The sequence below is a fragment of the Hesperophylax consimilis genome, chromosome 9, assembly GCF_061612785.1.
Source record: "Hesperophylax consimilis isolate HC1 chromosome 9, BYU_Hcon_1.0, whole genome shotgun sequence".
Taxonomy (NCBI): Eukaryota; Metazoa; Arthropoda; class Insecta; order Trichoptera; family Limnephilidae; genus Hesperophylax; species Hesperophylax consimilis.
In genome coordinates, this window is record NC_142844.1 from 16,429,606 (window position 1) to 16,453,950 (window position 24,345).

At 36.1% G+C, this 24,345-nt stretch overlaps 1 protein-coding gene across 6 annotated transcripts in view; it reads left to right on the top strand.

Annotated features, from left to right (window-relative positions):
• The first annotated feature begins 2,789 nt into the window (after nt 1-2,789).
• bchs (WD repeat and FYVE domain containing 3 bchs) overlaps nt 2,790-24,345 on the top strand; it is a 50,114-nt gene continuing 28,558 nt past the window's right edge. For 2 of the 6 annotated variants that reach the window (XM_089635655.1, XM_089635657.1), the window contains exons 1-25: nt 2,796-3,158; nt 3,305-3,527; nt 6,475-6,720; nt 7,090-7,248; nt 7,686-7,878; nt 8,980-9,044; nt 12,389-12,510; nt 12,807-12,845; nt 13,159-13,363; nt 14,612-14,931; nt 16,616-17,010; nt 17,562-17,731; nt 17,874-18,041; nt 18,126-18,271; nt 18,402-18,558; nt 18,992-19,203; nt 20,135-20,293; nt 20,574-20,705; nt 20,789-20,943; nt 21,060-21,284; nt 21,419-21,568; nt 21,654-21,823; nt 21,905-22,279; nt 22,395-23,260; nt 23,354-23,509. In XM_089635655.1, the coding sequence (XP_089491781.1) occupies nt 3,324-3,527; nt 6,475-6,720; nt 7,090-7,248; nt 7,686-7,878; nt 8,980-9,044; nt 12,389-12,510; nt 12,807-12,845; nt 13,159-13,363; nt 14,612-14,931; nt 16,616-17,010; nt 17,562-17,731; nt 17,874-18,041; nt 18,126-18,271; nt 18,402-18,558; nt 18,992-19,203; nt 20,135-20,293; nt 20,574-20,705; nt 20,789-20,943; nt 21,060-21,284; nt 21,419-21,568; nt 21,654-21,823; nt 21,905-22,279; nt 22,395-23,260; nt 23,354-23,509 (5,189 nt within the window). In that variant the 5' untranslated portion in view covers nt 2,796-3,158; nt 3,305-3,323. Of the gene's footprint in view, nt 3,159-3,304; nt 3,528-6,474; nt 6,721-7,089; nt 7,249-7,685; nt 7,879-8,979; nt 9,045-12,388; nt 12,511-12,806; nt 12,846-13,158; nt 13,364-14,611; nt 14,932-16,615; nt 17,011-17,561; nt 17,732-17,873; nt 18,042-18,125; nt 18,272-18,401; nt 18,559-18,991; nt 19,204-20,134; nt 20,294-20,573; nt 20,706-20,788; nt 20,944-21,059; nt 21,285-21,418; nt 21,569-21,653; nt 21,824-21,904; nt 22,280-22,394; nt 23,261-23,353; nt 23,510-24,345 lie in introns of all 6 variants that reach the window. The other 4 variants (XM_089635658.1, XM_089635659.1, XM_089635656.1 and 1 more) reach the window with 3 other exon arrangements.

Genomic DNA, 24,345 nt, shown 5'->3' on the forward strand with positions numbered 1-24,345 from the left:
AACGTTACATTTGTATTAATGAAAAACATTTTGTGGTTCCTAATACAAAAAAAAAGAGTTGGACGAATGTGTTTTGTGAGGCGGGTCATTTTACTTTTTGTATGGGACATTCGTAGTCATTCGTAGTACATCTTGTAAGATGTACAGATTTGCATCCCACATAATTTAGATTATAGTAGGTAGGTATTGGTATCAAATTGACTTCATCGATAAACCATGGTGGATGGAGAAGTTTGAATTAAACAATTACATCGATTCCAGTCTAATATAATAAAATAAATACTACAGCGGTGAAGAGTTGAGGCTGTTATTTTCTTCAGATGCAAAATCCAGACACTGACGTACAACAGAATGTCCCAAAAATATAGAGTAGATAGAAAGTACCCCGCAATATCAATTCGGAAAAAGCTGGAAATATGTATGTTATATCAAATTATCCACTATATACCTATACCAACATCACTCATTTCTGTTAATTGAGTGACCATAGCAACCGTTTGACATTTTATCTGTTTGTAAATGTGTGTGTTTGCACCATTTCTGTTTTCTAAAATCTGCTGCATTCACTTTATTATTCAAGCAAGCCTTCTTTTGATAAGATGGCTAACATCGACTAGGTAGCTAACTTTGACTGATTTGGTTTTCGAAAATCTGCTGCATACGCTTTTTATTTAAGCAAACCTTACTTTGATTAAATGACTGACGACTTTGACTAGGTGGCTAACTTTGACTATGTGGCTAACTTTGGATAGGTGTCTAACTTTGACTAGGTGGTTAACTTTGGATAGGTGGCTAACTTTGATTAGGTGGCTAACTTTGAATGGATAGTTGACTGGTTTGGTTTTCCAAAATCTGCTGCATTCGATTTATTATTCAAGAAAGCCTTACTTTGACTTTATGGCTGATTAATTTTACTACGTGGCTAACTTTGACTGAGTAATTATGGTGCCCGAAGAAAGTTTAAAAAGAGATTTATCACTGGGATAGTGACGTTTTTTAAGCAAATGTTATATCTTCTTATTTAAAATAAGTAGTAGGTATTAGCACTTACTTACAAATCTTACGATTTTAGGGGAAACGGTGTATTAAATAAGAGAAAATTAAAAAACTTTTTTTTGCTTTTAATTAAAAACGTAAAAAGAAACATTTAAACAGTTTATTATTAAATGGTAGATAATCACACCATGCCGTATTTAGAAATTGATGAAATGATGAGATACAAATTAAAAGAATTGATGATCAGCACGGTTTATTAACATTGCAATGAATCAGGGGCGTATCAGACACTTAGCAAATGCTGACTGCCCTCCCCTGGCAGAAACTGACTGACTGACCCAAAAGGTCCCGGCCAAGAGGCCCAAACCTCGGGGGAGGACAATAGGAAATAAGTATCTTAAGACATAATATGTCAGCTGTGGGGATACTGTAAAAATGGTACACATTAATGTATCTAATTTTCCTTTGGGCCCCAAACTTGGAGTGTTGCGTGTGCAATGATGTAGGACTTAGCTGGCATTAGATTGAACTCTCGACACTCGGGTGAGAATCCGACGTATTTCTCCAATTGGCTACTAGCAGGTTAAGCTGATATGTTTTAAAGGCTTTTGTATTAAACATCACTAAAAGATTTCCGTTTAAGAAAATATTGAAAGATTTCCGTCTAAATATCGTTTACACAAAACATCGGTACCTCAATTGGGGATGCCAAGTAAAAAAAATACGCTTGCGGCGCTCATCCGTGACTTTGTGAAAGTTATGACTAATTTTCCACTCCTTCCGCTCTGGTCACCTACCCACTCTAGTTGGGATACTGTAGTTTCACAGGATCCGAGATTATTAAGGAACTGGGTCTAAATGTGCAGTATTCGCAGTTTTATAAGTAGCTTTTAAGGTTTAGTGTATTTTTGTAGTCGTGATGTTGTTGCATAAAAATCAATTTAAAATAGACCCCCCTCCTCTCAAAGGGCCCTTTAGTTATGTTTGCTGTTTGCCTTTTGAGTCTTAGATCCGCCCATGCTATGAACAACTAGATAATTTATTTATTTTTGAACACCAAGTTGAGAGAAAAATAATTTGAAATTTATAAATAAATTGTGCTTCTGGTGCTTGAATCTAGTCAAGAGGTGCCAAACTCACGTTTATACTCATAATCAGTGCAATCAGCTAACATGGCAGTTTTCACCTAATATTCTTCAAAAATATCCCCTTTCGCACGTATGAACCTTGTTGGCGATGTCAGTGTCGAGGCTTTTTTTAGTATATAGTATATTCAAAATCAGTTTGTGATGTAGGCCTTATTTGTGTGTAGACCTTTATGGTGCGGTGCGGGCCCATAGGCATGCGGCCCTGCATTATTCATATCCTTACCTAGATTTTCCAAGGATTAGTATTATTGCTATGAGTTAAACAACTCGGTATTTATTTTGTTGACAACGTGTTGATAACGTGTAAGCTTCGTATTAGTTAGTGGAAGAAGAGTAAATTTTTTATTTTAATTGTAAGTTGCCATCTATCGAAATTATAGATAACTATTTCTTATATCGTCCGAAAGATGTTTTCTATAAGCTTATAAATAGTGATAGCAGGTGTCTCTGCCGTGCACCACTATCTATTGCAAAAATAATATATATTTTTTTGTTGATTTTTGCTAAATGATTAGAAGAAATAATATGTATTATAATTGTTCGAGCAAAAACGAAACTTAATTTTTTTCTTCTTTTATGTATGACAGTAAAAATAATAAAGTACGATCGAAAACATCAAGAACTGCAGAGGTCAAATTCAGTAATGGCCGATTTTGGTTCAGCTGTCAGATGCAGCGGTGGGCGTTTAGTCAATGATAATATGTATTTTTACTGCGAATATCATGTTCTAACAACCTAAAAAACTAGGTCACATATTCACGTTTCCATATTTGTTAAAACTTTTCCGTTAATGTGGCTAGATACAATGTCGCGAGTGCTGTCCGTTTCAGTGAAAATAAATCAATTATGTGACATTTGTAAACCACAGAATGACACTCTTTTCTGATATGTCTCCATTGTTTACAATTTACCGTGATTCATTTGTTACTAAAATGTTGTCGTAATGTTCGGTTTCATGCGGGAAATGTCAGAATAACATCAAACATCATGTTGATATTTAAACTCGCCTAAAACGTAATACTTTTTGTCGTGTATTTTTTTCTGATTGTTTTCTTTTGGTGTGCCTATTGTTTTTATTTGTGAAGTCTTGGCGTCGTGCTATTGAATTTAATATGCCAATCGTATTTTTCGTAGTGACAATGTGATGTTAATGTTTTCAGTGACGAGATCTGAACGAAAATGAATTTAATGCGCAAATTGCGCGGGGCGGCCACCATGGGGGGCTCCGACCCGCCCGAAGGCTCCTCCAGCAGCTCTTCCCATACCCAGCTGGGCCTTATGCACTTGAAGAAACTCTTTTCAGAGTACACACATCCCCAGCATCCTCTTACAGATGTTGAGCGAGATGACAAACTGTACAACATGCTCCCTCTTTTCTGCAAGGTAAAATTATGTTTACCAATATCCGGTCAATAATAATAGTATTTTATTTTATTCTAAACAAAAAAATTGTGTGTACTATATGTCCATCCTCATGTATAATTATTCTGCTCAGTTGAGAAAAAGAAAGTAGCTACTTGATACAATGTAGTAAATACACACACTGGTTGTTAAGCTGTCAGATTAGTGATCAGGTATGATAATTTAATGAGTCAAACCCATTGACGTGTATTTCTTGCATTTATACTGCGTTATGATAAAGCCTCGTTACATTTATTGATTTTAAACGCAAAAGGTTTCTTTCATTTGACGGTCATCTTTAGATCAGTTTTTTCTTATATTACCTTTTTTTACCACTCAATCTTACAGGGCCGGCCTTGTGCAGGTACAATAATTGGAACAGTCCGGTCCGGGCGCCGACTTGCTAAGGAGCCAAGGCACTGATAATACCTACGGCGCCCTTGAGGTTTTTACGAGCACCATGCTTATTTCAATAAGGAACTCCATATCAAAATATTATGACTTGAAAAAATATAAATATTCATATAGATTGTAGATCAACCCCAACTTCTGAATGGACAATGGACAGACTGAAAACTAATGCACCCATGCTTGTAGAGCGGGAACAAAACAAATAGCACAACGGGCAAAAATTACATTAAATTACAATTTTTATGTTTCCGAATCATATACTTATTTGTCAACATAGTCACCGTTAAGGCTAACACATTTCTCCCAATGTGTAACAAGTTTTTTCATCCCGTCACTGAAAAAATCTTCTGACCATTCTGGAATCCAGAGCTTGACAGCTGCCTTCACCTCATTGTCCGAGGTGGAATGATTACCCTTGAGGTCTCTCCTGAATAGAGGAAAAAAAATAATCACAAGGTGCAAGATGGGGGGAATAAGGAATGTGTGGAATCGGTTTCAAACTTCAGGTTTCGCAGAGCCTCTTCAGTTGTGCGTGAGGTGTGTGGACGAGCGTTATCATGTTGCAAGATTATTGGTGCCAGGCTGCCTCTAACAGGACAAACTATGCGTCAGAGTTGATTTAGTGTCTATGTACTGAAAAGAATTTACCGTTGCCCCTTGTTCCGGTCACATAAACTCGGTAAGCATCCCAAAACACAGTCAATAGAAGTTTTTTTGCAGATGGTTGTGTTGAACTCTTTCACCTGAGGCGAAGACGGTATCGATATTCAGCGCTTTGTCTTTTCTCTTCCGGGTCGTAATGATGGACCCATGACTCGTCCCTGTCACAATATTAAAAAAAAAAGTTGTCTCTTTCATTACGGTAGCGCTGCTAAAGTTTCTCGCAGCATTCCAATCGACATTGTTTGTTCTCGTCTGTGAAACAGCATGCAACCCAGCGTGTACAGATTTTACGGTATCCCAATTGTTCAATAATGAAGCCGACACATTCTTTAGTTATTCCAATATGGGTTTATTATACACTTTTGAGTGATTATCCGGTCATTTTGAATCAAATCGTCGACGAGCTTGCGATGTTCATCATCTGTGGCAGTGATCGGACGTCCGCTGCGTATTTCATCAACAATTATAGCTTTTCCAGTTTCGCAACCATGAAATTTTACTACCCATCGATTTACAGTAGACCTATCAACACCATCATCACCATAAACAGCTATTAAACGACGATGAATCTCAATGAGTCACTTTTTCAGCAGTTAAAAAATTCGATAACAGCACGCTATATAACTCGCATTGACATAGCATTAAAACACGTCTCCATACTTCCACTTCTCGAAATACACTGAATGAACGCAACGATCTCAAACATGAGTATTGATGGAGAATGTTACTTCCACATACCACCTGGCGCGATTCGGTCATTGAAGGTTATTTCGTTTGAGCTTTACAAGCATACGTGCATTACTTTTCCGCCTCCCTTCGAAGTTTTATTACATATGTAGAGTTTATAAATCGTCATTTCAAAACTATTAAAATGCACTCTTTGGTTGGTACAACTGAATCTGTGTATGCTGTATACCAGTCACGTAACTCTGTCCACACAGGGCCAGCCCTGAGCCAAAGATTCAGACTTTGAGGTTATGATCATGTCATATTTAACATTTTCTTTATAATAATATGGGTTGTATTTTTGAATTGGTTTCAACATCAAGGGATTTTTAATATGCATATTATTACAGCCGTCATGATCACTGTTTATAAATACTGGTATGTTGTTTAGATATAATACAATGCATCTTTTTCGAACACTGATAAATTGTTTATCAGATGCGGTCACGGCATCGATATATAACTCGATGGGTCAGGGCTGTATTTTTGCATTTTGGTAGAAAACAGTAACAGTAGTGATGCTGACATTTTACCTAGTGTTCTTTAGTATTAAAAGCTGATAAACTTAAGAATAAAGAGGTTCCATGATATTTCATCACAATGAAAATTCAACACACCTTTAAAAAGTGATAAAGAGTCATTAAAAGTGATGAAACAAAAACTAGGTTACATAGGTAACTATTAAACCTAGTTTTTGTTTCATCACTTTTTGTTGGTGTGTTGAATTATCACAAGTCACCAGGTATCTCATCAAAATGACAATTCAACACACCTACAAAAAGTGACATAAAGTCATTAAAAGTGATGAAACAAAAACTAGGTTAAATAGGTTACATAGGTAACTATTAAACCTAGTTTTTGTTTCATCACTTTTAATGACTTTATATCACTTTTTGTAGGTGTGTTGAATTGTCATTTTGATGAGATACCCGGTGACCTACAAACTTAGCTTTTCACAAAAATAAATCAATGTTATTGTTGTCTGAAATACTTAATAATAAACAACGTTATCTGAACTCAATTTAATATTGTATTTTTGATATTCAAAACATATTAATGCTATATTCCGAATAAAATGTGTTCGCTCTGCAAGAAGTTATTGTTATAATAATAATCGAATTTTTTGCAGGTGTTTGGATCCAGTCCATCTGGCGAGATGAACGAGAAGTTCTGGGACATCCTGGCCTTTTGCCTACAGGTGTCCAAGTTGATGGTCACGGAAATCAGGAGGCGTGCCTCCAACCAGAGCACTGAGGCCGCCAGCTGTGCCATAGCCAAGTTCCTGGAGATTGAGAATAACGAAGAGTCCAGCAATGGCTGGATGCTTCTGTCTACGCTGAATTTGCTGGCGGCGGGTGATCAATCGTTAGTGCAGGTGTGTACATTGTATTTCCTACTTCTTCTATCATCGGAGCAACTTTCACCCTGCAGGCTGCAGCCTGGAACAACTCTACGAAACTGCACTTGCAACAGTCAAATAGATTACCAAGCCATCAGGTGCATTGTATCTTCCACATCCCAGGTACTATGTTTCGAGACCATGCTTTATGAATGTCAGGCTTTAAAGCTTGAAATAAAGACAAATTAAAATAATCAACAGAATTCAGAGTTCAACTCAAAATTCATCTCTTCAGAAAATAAATAATATAAGAGAAACCATTATTGGAGATAACCCATTGTGTCTGTGTGGCTCTGTAAGTATATACATAATTCTCAACACGTCATATGAATCAATTTATTACAGGTGATGACGACAGCCGCAGTGCCCTCTACTCTGGTGAAATGTCTCTACCTGTTCTTTGATCTCCCGGAGATGTCTGATGCTGAAGCAGACGCTCCGGATGGGAATAGCGAGTTCACTCCGAGAGAGAGGAGAATCCTCCTGCAGAAGATATTTGTCCAGGTAAATCAATCTATATATCCACCGTCCTAGTAAGAATAGCAAGACAACATTATGTATGTTCAGAATTTTGTTTTGTTATCAATTTATAATATTATTGCTTACTTTAGAAAAAAATATTATTCATAAAAGTAATATTTGTGCAAGCGCCCTTTGGTGATTTTTCACAAAAACGGCGCTACCCAAATTATCCAATAATCGCCCTTAGGTGATTTTTCACAAAAAAGGCGCTACCCAAATTATCCAATAATCGCCCTTAGGTGATTTTTCACAAAAACGGCGCTACCCAAATTATCCAATAATATATTAATAATTTGTTACATTTTAATCAGCAGTTCTAATTTATAGAGAGTTGTTTTAGGGAGTGTATTGTGTAGCAGTTTATTATCTAGCAATAAAAAAAATGTGTTACAAAATTACCATCATTCTTTTTTATTTAGGTTCTTGTAAGATTATGCAGCCATCCGTTTCCCTGCGAGGAGTTATCCCGGAAAGATGATCTGAGTTTACTATTCTCTGCCATAACCTCCTGGTGCCCCCCTCATAATGTCATGTGGAGGAAATCTGCTGCTGAAGTTCTAGTCACTTTATCAAGACACGGTCTCACTACTAACGTAGTCCAATATATTCATAGTAAGTGCAATAACCCACATTTTTAACTTGATAACGCTCTCCATTTTATTGCTGCGCTTACTGTTTGTCATTTTATTCTTTTCATAATCTACCATAATTATAATGATTAATCTTATCAAGAGAGAAAAATTCTACTTACCTATCCACCGTACTTAACCCCTAGGAGCCGGCAAGAATATTCAATAAATTAAAAATACATTTTTGTGAAAGCCATCATGTAGACAACACCATGCTTGATAAGTTACATTTTTATATTTGTGTTTAGCAAAGCCAGTAGAAGTAATATCAAATGCAAAATGAATGTATAAGGTTGACACTGTAATTGCAGTGCTTCGTGACGTGCGTGGACACAATTCTTCAAAAATTCAAAATGAATGTGTAAGATTGACACTGTAATTGCAGTGCTTCATGACATGCGTGAACACAATTCTTTAACAATGCAAAATCAAGGCTCCGGCTCCTACGGGTTAAAGTGTCTTTTTTTACATTAGCTCCACAAAGGAGGCCCTAAGGAAAAAAAATTCCCTCATGGGCTAATTCATCTTTGGGGTTGTTGTGTGGAGGTATTTTGGGGAAAGGAAGGAGAGGAGGTTCTGGGAAGGAAAAAGATATGAGGGGTGCGTGGGAATCTGGAGGTCAATGTGTTGAGGAGTGATGGGCGTATGAATCCATCCCTCCCACTGCGGAGCTAAGCGATGGGTCGAGAGAGTCCAGCTGGAGAAGTCAAAAGGTCTCCCTCAACCAATTTCTCCCAATCTGGTCCGCCAAGCAGTAGGTGGGCAAATGCATCTGCTGCCAAACCTATACAAACCTCACCCCATGAACCCGGGCACCTCTGCTAAGTCACCAAACGTAGAAAACCACTTGGGATAACTTAAGGCAGGGGAGTTGGTTATCCAATAAATGATTCCCGGGGCGGCGGTACCCAAACCCACCTCCCAAATTTAAATAATTGCTTAATGACTGAACAAAGACATACTGTGACTGAACAAAGACATACTGTGACTGAACAAAGACATACTGTGACTGAACACAAGTATTGTGCAAATAAAATGGATTATTATTGGACATAAACATTTTTTAATTTGATTTAATTTTCAGATAAAGGTTGTGTTTCCCTGTGTATTGAAAACATGCAGAGAGTTCCTGAATTATCACCATTGGAGGTTAGTTTTCACAGATCTTAAATTGTAACTTTTTATCTTTTGTAAACTTCAACCCCCAATCATGGTGGAAGTTCAATACATAATATATAAATATAACATCTACACTCATATGTATTATCAAAATCAATCATATTGTGCAGCCATACATAGAGGAAAATAAACCGTGTAACAAGATGGATCCACTTCTATTAATTTTTCCACTTAGTATTGCTTTGTTAGTTGTTTGATTTTGGTATTTTCATAATATCTTAACTCTTAGGACGGGTTGTTTCGGAGAATTTGAACAATTCATCAAATTTCAACGTTAATTTGCGAGTTCTGTGAAAGTTATTTTCTAGTTCTGTTATTATTTCAGTTTTGTCAAGCAACTAGCCTATAATGATATTATATCAGAACTTGAATAGGACTTTCACAGAACTCGCAAATTAACATTGAAATTTGATGAATTGTTCAAATTCTCCGAAACAACCGGTCCTTAGGACGAGTTACTTCGGAGAATTTGAACAATTCTTCAAATTTTAAAGTTAATTTTCAAGTCCTGTGAAAGTCCTATTCAAGTTCTGTTATTATATGATTATAGGCCAGTTGCTTGACGGAACTAAAATAATAACAGAGCTTGAAAAAATCTTTCACAAAACTTGAAAATTAACTTTGAAATTTGAAGAATTGTTCAAATTCTCCGAAACAACCCGTCCTTAGAGTACCGACGCAAAATTTTGCCTGTCCACCAGCTGATTCTATTTTCAATATAACGTTTTTCGCAAAATAATGTTTTTGTACCATCTTAACAGATAATTTGTTTTTTGATGCGCCACTGCAGAGGTTCCCAAAGTGGTCTAAATGGGCCCTATATGGTATCTATATGGTCGATATCGGCTTGCTGGGGGTCTAGGTCAGCGAGAAAAAAAATTGGGGGTCCACGAGATTCAAATGGGGGTACATACGAGCGGACCCCCATTTACCTCAACACAATATTTAGGAGTTCCGTAAATGACACAATACACCTAACACAAATAACACAGTTTACGTAATACATACTAATAATAGACTGAGAAATTACTTATTTGATATTTGTATGTTTATATATCGTAAAGTTGTTTATTGAGGTATATAAATAGAGCCTACGTTCTCTTTCTCATCAGAATTAATATATTGAACCATAACATTGCACATTGGAAGCCGCGAATTTTCCTAGTTCCCCAACTTGTTTTTGTAAAACGTCCAGGGTAGTGATGTATAAATTCTGGGGAATATTCCCGGGAACATTCCCGGGAATATTCCCCTGGACGGGGAATTTTGGGAATTTTGATTTTAACAACAAAATACCTCAAAAAGAATAATATTTATTAAATAAAAATAAAATATACACACATATGGTACATATAGAGCAGGATAGATCCATAAAAACTATTCCCATATATGTATATAGGAATAGGATCCAAGAGAAAAATAACAAAAAAACACCAATGAAAATTATTTTAAAGTGAGTAGTATCTCTATATAATTGTATACTGTACAGTATTAGTAGCCTATATACACTTTATGCTAGTAAACGGTACATATAAAAAATCAATCGTAAAACTGAAAAAATTACACAACTTCACAGATCGTTACTGTTCATCTGATGATACCGATTGGACACTGACACTATCAATTTCGCTTCCATTTTCACCTTCATATTCTTCTTCTTCATCCGACCCGGACATAGACTAAATACTACATCAATGGACCCGGACGAAGTTGTTGCCGACTCAGGATTATCTACGTTTTCTTCTTCCTCAGCACAGTCAATTGGATGTTTGCGTTTGCGAGTACCAGATAGGTTTGAAACGTTATTTGAGTTGTTAGACGATTCCTCTGTGTTGTATGAATGCGACTAAACGTGCTAAAAGAGTCTCTCAGTGGCTGCTGAAGTAATGGGAGCAGTCAATATTCTTATGGCAACCTGTGACAAATCAGAACATCCGCACATCCCCTTCCACCAGGTCACTGGAGTGATTTTATCGTGGCAGGGAAGTCCCTAGATCAGAGGATGTCGTCTTAGATAACTGCTAACACTCAATAAAGCATCCAAGAGAAGTGTAGAAACCATTTTATTAAAAATAAAATAAATTCCCCGTTTTCGGGAATTTATTTCGGATCGGATATCATATTACAAGAAGAACTGATCGGAATAAGTGCTAACAAAAACTTAAGGGGCAGTTCTGTAGGGCCAGCTACAGAAAGAAATTCCCGTTGCTTATCCTGCTCCATTTTCATTTGGTGTAATACCTCACAAGGGCGCCTCTGACTGCACAATGTAAAAACAGAGGAACTATATCGCCACCCAGTTGTAGGGCAGGCGAGGGAAGGGAATCTTTTTACGAAAAAAATAAACGATTATCACATGGGACGTTAATGGTTTTAGGAAAATTCAATATTCGGCAGACAGGGGGTCTACGGAAAAAAAAATATTCAGCAAGTGGTCTACGGGGCAAAAAAGTTTGGGAACCTCTGCACCACTGCATCCATATACATATATGGATATGGATTGTGATTATAGTCATGCTACCAAACGCGCTCCCAAAATTTCGCACAGGGATTATAGAATTTATTCAGTCCTAAGAAATTTGCAATTTCCGGAAATACATAAAATAAACATTAAACTGTGTTTTTAAATCAGTATTTTCAGACAATATCTAATAATTATAAGTTCAAAATAAAATTTACAAATTTTAATTTCCGTGAATTAGGCTACTGAATCCTATGGAAGTTTTTTTGCTGTTATTATTATATCATGCTTCTATAAAAGAAAGCAATAATTCGTTATATGTTCAGTAATATGTAGTGTTTTTACTTCATAAAATCAAAAACCAGTCTTCAACCTTTATTTTGGATTTAAACCACGTTCCTAACATTAATATTCTTTTCAATTTGGTTTTTTAAATCTGTGTGATTTATTTACATTTTTAATCTAATTTTAGTGCTTTTAGCTGATAATATTTTAAATCCACAACGCGAATTACGGGCAGGTGTTTATAGTTGCAGTTTATATTGTATGTGTTTTAGATATTTGTAAATATGCATTTTAATTCAGTCCTGGAATTCAGACTTGAAGCCATTTGAATTCAGTCCTTAAGATAATAAAAACATATTTTGATGAATAAACTGTATTTTCAGTCGAGAACCTTTTCGTAAAGCTTTTCCTGTACATTGTATGATCGAGTTTGACTATAAATAGGACACATATTTTTAGAAATGAAAGAAGATTCTTACTGATTGGAATATTCTTAATTCCTTTATATGTATTAATGTTATGAATGTCTAAGTTTAGTTTAATATATTTTGATTTCCTTTGTTTCTAGGTCGTCGAGATGTTTGTTGCCGTGTTTTGTTTCCTTAAAGATTCAAGCGACGTAAGTCAATTGCTCTTGGATGACTTCCGAGCGTGCCAAGGCTATCTGTTCCTATCGGAGTTCTTACTCAAGTGAGCATTTCCTGCTATCATTTTCACATACTATGTTCATTCTTAGTAAACTGCATGGTTGACAATATTATTACTGCACTAAAGCAAGGTCATACCTTGCCATTCATTATTTGTGATTAAACTAATTTGCATACTAGTTGTTATGTTGTACCACTTTGAGGCATATTCTTGTATTGTTGATGATTATTTTTGTTTACAATATTAAGTATATTTATTTTATCATTCTTTCGTAAACATATATGTTTTTTTAAAATGCACCTTCATTTTCGTTTTGTCTTTTATTTGTTTTATTTCAGAGAGAGTAAACCACACATTCCTGATTTATTGACTGAAGGGTGAGAATATTAATTTTGTCATGTTTTAAAATGGTTTTCGGTTTTGCTTTGAGAATGCATGATTAGTATTTTTTTTACGCAAGCTTTTATACTACATAGACATGTTATTTTTACTATTCACTATGCAAATTTATACATAAATTTGTTTCAATTTTAAAGCTAAAAAAATCCATGTTATATTCTTTTATAAATAAAAACGATTGTGAGTAATTTTCACCTTAAAAAGCGGATGAAATCAAATTGACTTCTTGTTATGTACAAATTGCAAAACATTCCTTCAATCAATAAATAATTAACACAATGTAACTTGTAGGCTGGAAGAAGAGAGATCGAGGTCAGCCGAGGGCAATGCCGCCATAAGAAACCTAGTGCTGATGGTATCCTCGTTGTGTTCTTGCGGCTACACAGAATTGCGGCCGCACCATGCTTCCGCGTCAGCCCTGTTCCAGCTGCACGGGTTCGTACTGCCACAGCCGTCCAACAGGGGGCAGGCAGTGAGAAATGTTCAAGCATTCCAGGTAAATTGTGGATTTAAAACATGTACATAATATTTATGTAATCATTTCGGAAGATCGCATTTTGCCTCCTCAAAATAGCCTGGTCAGCTAGGATAATCAATTTAGAAGTTCACTATAAAATTTGCCAGAAATGGTGAAATTGTACAAAAACAAAAATGAAGGTTCATGGAAAATTTAGTACATACATAGATGAAGATGTTGCACCTCGTGACTTTGAAATCTTCTTGACTGATATAAGTGCAGTGCCCCTGAGTTTTTCCAAGCTCGAGCCCGCAAGGTGAAGATTGCCCTCATGATAGACAGGAGAGGGCACTGGTAGAAGAAAATAGAGTCGAACTTGGTTAAAACGATCATGGCAATAGCGAGTTCACGGCTATAATTAACAATTTACCAATGATACAGTTGGTGCAGAAGAAATGACCCGTTTTTGAGGAGATATAAAAAACAAATAAACTTCAGAAATAGACTAAATCAGTGTATTGCTTCTGAAGGCCACCATCTTGCTGAAGTGGTATTCAAAACTTAATTAAGAAAATGGAATTATATACACATAATAATAATAGATTTTGAGTCTCTGAGTTTATTGAGATTTTTACACCTCAAAACCGGGTCATTACTTCTGTCCCGCCTGTATTTTGTTTTATTTTTGGAGTAACTTAACGAGTAATTTTTAATCATTAGAGATAATATTAGCAATTCTCAAATGAATATTTTAAACAGAAAAATTAGTAACAATATGTTCGCTTTTATTTGACCATCACTAATACTAATCTTCATATAATTATCGACTGTTATAACAAGGACGATTCACTGATATACCGTAAAAATTATTTTGTTAACACAATTATTTTACAAAAGAACATTTATATAATACTCGTATTTTATACGTAATATAGTGATAGTAGTGGTAGGTAGGTATATAAAACTTTTAAAAATCTATTTCTGATGTAACGAGTAATGGAAAATTTAGACGCTCCCCTCGTTGTAGCCAAGTTGCTGCAATATAAAAATGCATTAAAAAGTAAAACATATCTTTTTTTTTGTATTTTTCACCCGCCTTGCTAAGGACATCCCTGTTCTATGGCAGACTATGTATAAAGAGATTATAATCTCTGACTGATCAATGATCAATAATAATTATTGATCATTGATCAGTCATATTTTTGTGCATATCTTTCGTTGCGAAACAATAATAATTTTTTGTTTTAATATTATGTATTCCTCTAATAATGTATTGTTTCGTTTTAGGTTTTACAATCAGTATTTATAAAATCCAGTTCTCCAGCTCTGTGCTGTACGATATTGGATGCCATATCCAGTGTATACCACGCCGATAACGCCAACTACTTCATCCTGGAGAGTCAGAATACGCTTAGTCAGTTCTCTGAAAAAATACACACCAAAAGTGCTGATATTCAAGAGAAATTCTTTGAACTGGTTGAATTTATTGTATTTCAACTTAACTTTGTGCCATGCAAGGAACTCATATCGCTCTCCATACTCTTAAAGTGTAATACGTCGTGGCTTTGCAGCATTATATGCATCAAAACACTACTAAATATTTTAAGGTAATTGGTGTAATTTTTTTATTACGATTATTAATTTCACACCTGAGGCCTGTGTCATCTTGGGGAATACTGTGTTAAGATTTTTAAGGAGACGAAGGCTTTGAAGAGACTCATGTTTTAGCGTGGAGGAAATTTAATAATAGCACAAGATAGATTTAAAAAAAATTATCAATAAAATAATTAAGTTTTGCAAGTATTTAATTTTTTATTATTATGTCAGCCGTTGCTACTTTCAAGGCCATTATCGAACTGTGGTTATACCAAGATGAGGCGACTAATTTATATGATTTTATTTACCCCTACCCTATTTTTAAATTTATGATGTGCTGTAAATTATTAATATTTTTGTAATAACCGAGATTTACTTAGAATATCAATTATGTGAGGCGCTTACTGTTGAAATTATGGTTTTTCCCTCTTTTTAATGATAGCAAGTTCGTCTTAATTGTTTTATAATGATGGTCATACTATTTAAGTCATTAATCATTCGTTACTACCCGGTTATGAAAACATAATAAACATTTTGAAATGAAATAATAAACAATATTAAATTTGATTTACACACATACTTAATATAAAATTTAATAGATTTCTACTAATTAAACGCAACACATAACAGTAAATTCGAGAATGTATCTTAAAACAATCTATTCTCATGTGGAAAATGTTAATAGTATGTGTGCAAATGTTAGGTGCACATTTTTTGTGTCTCGGCTGTGCATTGTTATCACAGAGATCAATAATGCCAACTCTTTGGGAATATGTACCTTCATTTGAAATACTGATAAAACAAACACAGTATTCCCGCTTGATATCAATTTTTCTATCAGTCTGTTAACCTCTCAGACCTAGAATTTTATTTATTATGTGTACCTTTGAGAACTGTCAGAACGTGATAATTTTTGTGTTATTTACGAGTTTTACTAAAAGCTTCATAACTCACGTTTTGGGAAACGTAGCCTCATTCTAAAAAATGTTTTGGAAAGATTATGAAATCCACTATCGCATTGTGTTGTTATACGTAAATATTTGCGTTTCTAAATATACATTTTATGAAAACGTCAAAAATATGTAAAAATCGCTTACCATTATTTCAAAGCCTTGAAAAATGTACTTTTTTCTGAGTAGCATAAAGAAATAACACTTTATATATTGAACAAATATATTTAAAAACTATTAGTCACCTCAAAATATTAACCGTCCAAACTAAACTAAACAGCGCCCTTGAGGTGATTTTTCACAAAAACGGCGCTCTACAAATTATCCAATTATTATTATTATTATTAAAATATTTTTAATAAATTATTTAGAAACGCAATAAATTATTAACGAACATCTTGACAGTTTCAATCGGCTTAGATAATGCACCTCTATGTTCCATAGATATTCTTGAATACAGACGCGTAGCGTTATTCATTATCGATACTCTGTTTTTTAAATCATGGGAATCCGTACACTAGTGATGGAAATAAATCAATTTTTGTAAAATCTCGCGCGTTTATGTGAAAAGACGTTCTAATGTCTTGACCGCTATTATCATATTTACGTCTTTTGACGTTCTAATGTTCTGAGTGGTTAAGATAGGTGATTTTATTGAACAGATTTCCCATTATTTACTTACGTAATATAATTTTTGTATTCATGATATTTATATGTGAATCTGTATTAATTGTCTTTTTTCTAGGCATAACATTATTTTCAAAGACGTGTACCGGGAAGTGGGTATGCTAGAGGTATTCGTGACGTGCTTGTCTAGATACGCAGCTATTCTTAAGGACAAGGAAATGGAAAAAGAAAAATTCAACAATGAACTAGGCAACAACACTGACTCTAATAAAGTATTCTACAGCAATGAGAATGCAAGCAAGAAGCATAATGACACTTTACTTGTACAGAGTGATGAACCTGTAAAAGACGGAATAGGAAGTGAAGAGGATGAACTTGGCTTCCTGGTAATGGAAGGACTGACAGCCCTGTTGAGCAGCAATGTGAGCAACTGTAATGTGTTCAGAGAGTGCGGGGGAGCTAAATGTGTTCATGGGATGGTCATCTATGAAGTCTGCAGAAGCAAAGCTTTAGGTAAGTCAAAAATTTGAACCATTCATATCCTAGCACATGTAAAAACTAATGATACATATTTGGTACAATTAACAGGCACCAGTTTTTATATGATCACAGTTTTGAATCTATTTCATGACATTGTTTACCTTTGGAGGCTTTTTATGGAAATGACATGACCCACATTAGTACTTTATATACTTTATACTATGATTAAATTACTGTGGTATTTTATTAATCCACTAGCTGTACCCGCCACGCGTTGATGTGGCTTAGTCTGTCTGTGCAGATAGAGAAACAATCGCGTGTTGCTTTAACGTCCAACAGATGGTGCTGTTTAAAAAAATAAATGTTTGTCCAACAGATGACGCTGTTTAAAAAAATGCATTTTTTTACCTGTCACAGGTGACATCTATATAATATAGGTATATAAAAACACACGCAATGCAACTTTGTGTCAAAATTTCAAAGCAATCGGTGAAGAACTTTTGGAGATTTAATATTTTGAACAAGCAAACATTTACATTTTTCTTTTCATTTATACAGATTTGTTTTGAATTATTTTGTTGTAGGTATCATCAGAGAGCTGGTGTTGAGTGCAGGAGGGGATGACGATATGGCCGCACTGCTAGGGACATTACACGCAGCTCCATCAAATGCATTAGTCTTAAAAACGCACATTTTAAAAGCATTACTGGCTTGCCTGAGAGAATCTCATAGGACAAGAACCGTTTTTAGAAAAGTATGTTTTATTTTCAAAGTAATTTGCACTTACGATTTCTTTACACAATTACATGTACTAAATATAATTAAGTGAGGTTACTGACGATGCACCTAAAAAGTATGAATAATGTTTGTTAAAATGAAATTTATATTGCTTTCAGGTGGGAGGATTTGTATATGTGACAAGTGTTCTAGTTTCTTTGGAAGGAAAATTAGGCGGTGAAGAAAAACCCAACAGACAGCTATTAACTTTACTATACATGGTCTTCCATACGATTAGCACTGCCATGAGATTTGAACCGGCTAATGCAAAATTTTTCTACCACGAAGTAAGATGTTCATTATGTCATGGCTTTAATAATATTATACATAAACACGTGACAATATTAATACATACTGCGTTCTTGTTGTAGGTATGCACAACAAGTCTGTGTGACACAATACGCCTCTTGGGATGTTTCACACAAAGTATCTATATTGAAAGCAACAATGACGCAGTGGACCCTCAGTTTTACGACAGATTACACTCACTGTTTACTTCAAATATTTTAGAAACGAGGTACGTAATTTATTGTGTCGTTGAATACCCCGTTTGTATTCTGAACTTAAACTGTTACTTATGAACCATGAACCAGGACATAATAATAATAATTTCCCAAATTTTGAACATCCTTTTTATTTATTTCCAGTATACCTGATGAAATCCCCCCAGTACTAGCCCACGCTTGCATCATCCTCCGCCTGCTATATGACGTGGCCCTGGATGCCTTTGAGAAACCTGTATTTTGTGGATCTCTGTCTGTGAGATCGCCAAGCTTGGCAAGGCAGAATGCTCTTACTTCAGAGGTGTGTACAAAGCGTAATACATCTTTCTATATAAATTGATTTATTTTTATGAAAAAAGGTTATTACATCAATGTTCAGTTTTTGTTTTATTATGTTGATACATTTTTAATTTTTTTTATTTTAACATTAACCATGAGGAAAATAATTTCCCTAAGGCCTATGTCATCTTTTGGGAAGCTGTGTGGAGGGTCTTTTTTAAAGAAAGGCAGGAGAGGAAGTTGTGGAAAGGTAAAAGGTATGAGGATTGGGTAGGAATATAGGGATCAGTGTGTCCAGGAGTGACGGACTTATGAATATATCCTTCCCACTACGGTGCAAGGCGATGCATGGCAAAGGCGTTGGTTATCCAATAAATGATTCCCGGGGCGGCGGTACCTAAACCCGCCTCCCAAATTGTAAAATAAACATATTTTATGTGCGTAATTTTTTGCAGAGGCAGCGCTCTTTGGAGACTAATCGCTCTTGCGTTTCCTCCCTCAACCTCTCTCCCCCCAACCCGGAGCCTCTCGTTGTCCATGGTGGAGTGGTTGTCTGCCTGATAAAGCTACTGCCATCTCTGCCATCCATCTACGCTGTCGGCAATCACCCCCAAGCAACTGCCCTTCAAGACTACCTTGCTCATGTACTAAAATCGCTTGTACGAAGGTTAGTTACTGAATATACATATCAACATAATATTATGTATTTAAAAACAAAGTTTTAAAAAAAACTGATTTTACCACCTTTTTAATTATAATATATGTTAAAATTTATGACTTATGTATTTTGATTTTTATTGATTTCTCCAGTGACACCCTTGTCCGTTCATCCTGCTCCCCCCCTCAAGCTTGTTCCTGATCCTATCCAAGATATTTGTTTTCAAAAGGTTTGTATGTTTGATCTGCCTTTTAGTAAACTTCATTTAACCCTTGTGATTGGTCCACAGTTTAAGTATCCATATCAGACAACATATTTTATTCTATGCATTAGTATTGACTCTAATTACACAATAAATTAACCTGTCGAAGGCCGGAGCATAAAACAGAAAAATACTAGTGGAACCTAAAGTTTTACTATCCCAAACGATGTTGATTTTATTTTTCATACATTTTTCTAACTCATAAGGTCAACTTTCGACCGTCCAATAACTGAGTTGGCATTGTGTTTGGGTCCCACCCAGGCATAGTGTGTTCAATTCCCCTTAAACTTAAATTATTCTTAAAACGGATATTAGAATGCTCGCACGTTCTCCAGAGACCAAAGATATTAGAAGAACGAGATATGCTATGTTGGCCGCCGGACCGTAGGCGAAGTACTACTTAATTAGGGTACTTTGAATACTGTCGGGACGTGTACGCACAGAAATTTGTTCTATGTATTAGTGCGGATACCTTAGCGTAAGCTGGGTGTGTGTGCAGTAGTATTGGTGAACAAAACCGGCGACACTGGGCAAAACAATTCCACACAGTATGAACTGCTCATAGCACATCTCGTTCTTCTAATATCTTTGCCAGAGACCCATTGGCATTCCACTGGTTAATCAATGGACTGACTTATTAATGAATAAACTCACTGTAATTTATCCATATGATTCCAGCGAACGTAACCAGCAAATCATGTGTGAAGCGGTGCTGACAGGCGTGTTATTGGAGGTTGGTAAGGTGGCACTGCAAGACGAGCAGCATTGCATACATGCTCCACTGCAGTACATGCTGGAGAGGCTTGCTGCCCAGTCACTTGAACCCAAAGATCTCAGGTAATTGAGCACTAATTATGTCAATCAATTATGTACATACATACATATCATTTTCATTCCCAGCAACCCATACGTTTATTAAGTATTGTTTACTTAATATAATGTGATTACCCGCCTCACTAGACAGTGCCTGTCCTGTATCAAGTTACCAGTTACCTACAAAAGCATTAATGCAGCAAATTTTTTATTTATCTGTTATCTGTTAAGTATATTATTCTCCTTTTGTACTCTAATGCCTAAAAAACTGACTTTATTGACACTTGTGATTGATTTTTTGCAGGGAGTTTTTGAGGATGGGAAATCCATTGAATTGTATTTCACCTGAAGAAGGAGCACCAAGCAAACCTGGAGGTCCAGTCCCACTTACCAGAATCAAAACTCTTGTATCGATGACAACACCCAGAGACTACAGGTAAAATATAATAGTGGTGAATTTTCTTCATTAAACCTGTTTTTGTATACATCAACTTAGTAAAATTATTAATTTCCTTTTAGATCTCATGGTTCGTGCACATTACCCTCATTTGTTGAGTTTGACATGTCAGCAGAAGGATTTGGCTGCCTGTATTTGCCAAGCGTTGCCCCACAATCTGCTAACATCACTACTCTGGGTCCCCAAGAAAACACAACTACAGGCGGTATCGGATCTGGTAAAATATTTTCATAGCCATTCATTAGTTTGTTTATCCTATGTTTTTCAATATATTTAAACAAGGATGAATCAGTTATTTCAAAATGTATACTTATTATTTCTTTGTGCTTTCAGGTGACAGGGTATTCCCTCCCCAGACCGGCCTTTCCTACTCTACTTGGATCTGCGTAGACAAGTTTTCAGATCCACGCACAGACCCCCACTGCGTTCGCCTTCTGACGCTGGTCAGGAACCTGAATAATAGCTCCAGAGACGAGCATCTCGTCTGCCTCGCCATTGTCCTGTCGGCCAGGGATAAAGCCATCATTGTATCCACGCACGAAACGCTTGTGCCCAATAGTAAGCCACATCAGTACCTTTTATCATTTTACGAAATAATGTCAGTATTACAAGTTTGTCAACCCAATGGATTTCATTGAGTTAGAATTGATGCTTTGTTTTCTAATGATATTATAATGTTTATGGTGATTCAGATGTCGGAGAATGGGAACCAGAAGGTAGCGGAGAGTGTGGTGCCAGAGTATGGTGTCCCGACTTACTTCATGAAGGACAGTGGCATCATTTGACCCTCGTACTCAACAGGGCAGTTCTCAAAAACTCTTCTTTCTCGCTGTACCTGGATGGTAATTTATTACATTTCATAATTTTCTCGATGTTACGTACAACATTATGTAGTTAAGTTTTCTGACCTGCTTTTGTTAATTTTAGGTCAACACATGCATTCAGGCAAGTTACACTATATCAGTGTAAATCCTGGAGGCGGTGCTGCAACTCTGAGTGTTGCCAGTGCTGTTTATGGAGTCATCGGCACACCTCCTCCTTGGAGGAGATATTCAAGGCTCACTTGGAGACAGGGCCCTGCTCTGCTCTTAGAAGAGGTAAATTGTAGAGGATTAACATAACACTGGTTTTAACATAACATTATTTACATATGCTAATGAATATTTTGCTGCTTTCAGGTTCTTAGCCCTCAGACAGTAGCCACTATATTTCAACTTGGTCCTCACTATGTTGGCTCTCTCCAAGCCCCTCACATATCTGGTCCAAACCAAGAGCCCCTCACTCCGCTGGTCACTGAGGAGAAAGTGATCTTTGGCCTCAACGCCAAAGCCATGTCCCAGCTTACCCTGGCCAAGATACGCAAGGTGTACAGCAAATGGGACAATAAAGCTATAGCTAAGCAGTTAGGCATGTCTTCTCATGAGAATGCCACTCCAATTAGAATTCTGCACAACTCAGCTGGACACTTGGCAGGACCGGCAAGGTGTTTGGGCGGAACTGTTGTGGGATATCTTGGTGTCAGAGTATTCTGTCCAAGACCAGCGGCCATTATGGTAAATATAATATGTTTTTTTAGATTAAATGGTAGCAAATTCATGTGAATTATCTCAATAATCAATTTTCTTTGGCAATCACTTATAATTGACCTTTTTTTGTTTCTCTTTCTAGATTGACACCGTTGGCGGCTGTACAGTATTACTAGGACTTATAGCAATGGCCCAGGATGTGGAGAGCTTGTACGCTGGGGTCAAAGCACTGGTTTGTGTTGTCAGGTCAAACAAATCGGCTCAAGCAGAAATGGACAGACGCAAGGGATATCAGACGCTAGCCATGTTGTTGAAGAGAAAAAGGCAGCTATTAAACTCACATATTCTTCATCTTACATTTGGACTGGTCGGAACTGTGGATAGCCAAAAAGAAACTTCTTCCATTCCCAATTTGATGGCTTTTCAGGACCTTATATGTGAATTGGAAGTGTGGCTTGGAGCACCAGGTGGATTGATCAAATCTCTATTGGAACATCTGTTAGAACTAGCTACTGAAGCTGCTCATAGAACACATAACTTGAGGACAATGAGGGAACTCCAACTGGTCACAAAGCTACTGCACATAATACCTGAAGTCAAGAACTCTAACACCAAACAAGTACTATTACATCTCCTCAGTGTTCTCTTAGGAGGGCAACCAAGACCAAATGATCTGCTTTGCTTTGGCCAGTTCATCTCTTCAACCATCCCTCCATCGAATCAATCGGAAAGAGATTTAAGTTTGAGAGAAGGAGATGGAGAAAAAGAGGGAGAGGGGGAACAGATATTGCTAAGAAATAGATGTCTTCAGCTGCTCCATGGACTTTTGTTCACTCAAAGGAATACCGTGAATGGTATTGTTTGTGAGGAGATTGCGAGAGTTCTGGGTACCGACTGGCTGATGAGCTTCATGCAAGTTCATGTACATTCTTCTACTGTTATTTGGGCCATGAGGCTGCTGGTCATCTTGTGTTCTGGTCAGGGAGCTCAATCCACTCTCCTTCAGAGGTAATTAATACACACTAAAACATGTCTCATTTGTTCAATGATATTATTTTATTTATGTTTTAAATTTGTTATTATGATTCATTTTATTTTCAGATTCCGTGATGGCCAAGGGAACGGTGGTTGGTTGAGGCATACGGAACTAGTGGCCAACTCTCAGCAGGTTGGAGTTGTACTGGGAAGTTCCATTACAAACGGGGGGCAACTTAAAACTGATTTGTTGCACATTCCTGGATTCCAGATGCTTGGATGGTAAAATAATTATTCCAACTTTTTAGTCTCTTTGCGGTTTATTTTGTTTTCATGGCCTTTATCAGCTTCCTACAACATATTTTTATGAGCCCTTGTGCTTTTCAATAATTTTTTTTTAATACACCACTTTTATTTCACACCAGAAAGTATTTGCTTCCTTGGATTTTTTTTCTTTTTCAGACCTTATATGTGAAAAGGGTTCCATGATAAATCAACACAATGACAAATCAACACACTTTTAAAAAGTGATATAAAATCATTAGAAACAATGAAAAAAATGTAAACCTAACCTAACCTACTTAACCCAGTTAATAAAGTTTTTGTTTCATCACTTTCCATGACTTTATATAACTTTTTAAAGATGTGACAACTACATTATCCGACAACTACTATAATCTGCTGCTATTTTTAGTAGTTGAAAGCACAAAATCAAGCTTTATAATTCGCCGGTATATACATACATGGTATGTCAAATTCAGTCCGCTATGTGTCTAGACTCTAGCGTCAAACTTTGTACACCGACACGATGGGTTGGGTTATCTTAGTCTAACACACTCAGTTACTATACCGCCATCTAGCTTGCTCTCGCTGACCATTTTACCAGTCGCCAGAGTTAAATATTGATGTTTTTCATTGACATTTCTTATTCCTCCGTTTATTCTAGCATCTGTCACATTTGCTTCTGTTCATTTCGTTCTTTTTTGTTTGAATATGTTTACAAAATGGAGTCTTTTCTCAAGCAAACATGACATCTAAACTTCAAACCAAAAATGCAAATTTTACGAAAGATCGATAGCGGTGTTTGTTTGTTTTTATGAAATACCTGTTTTTCTTTT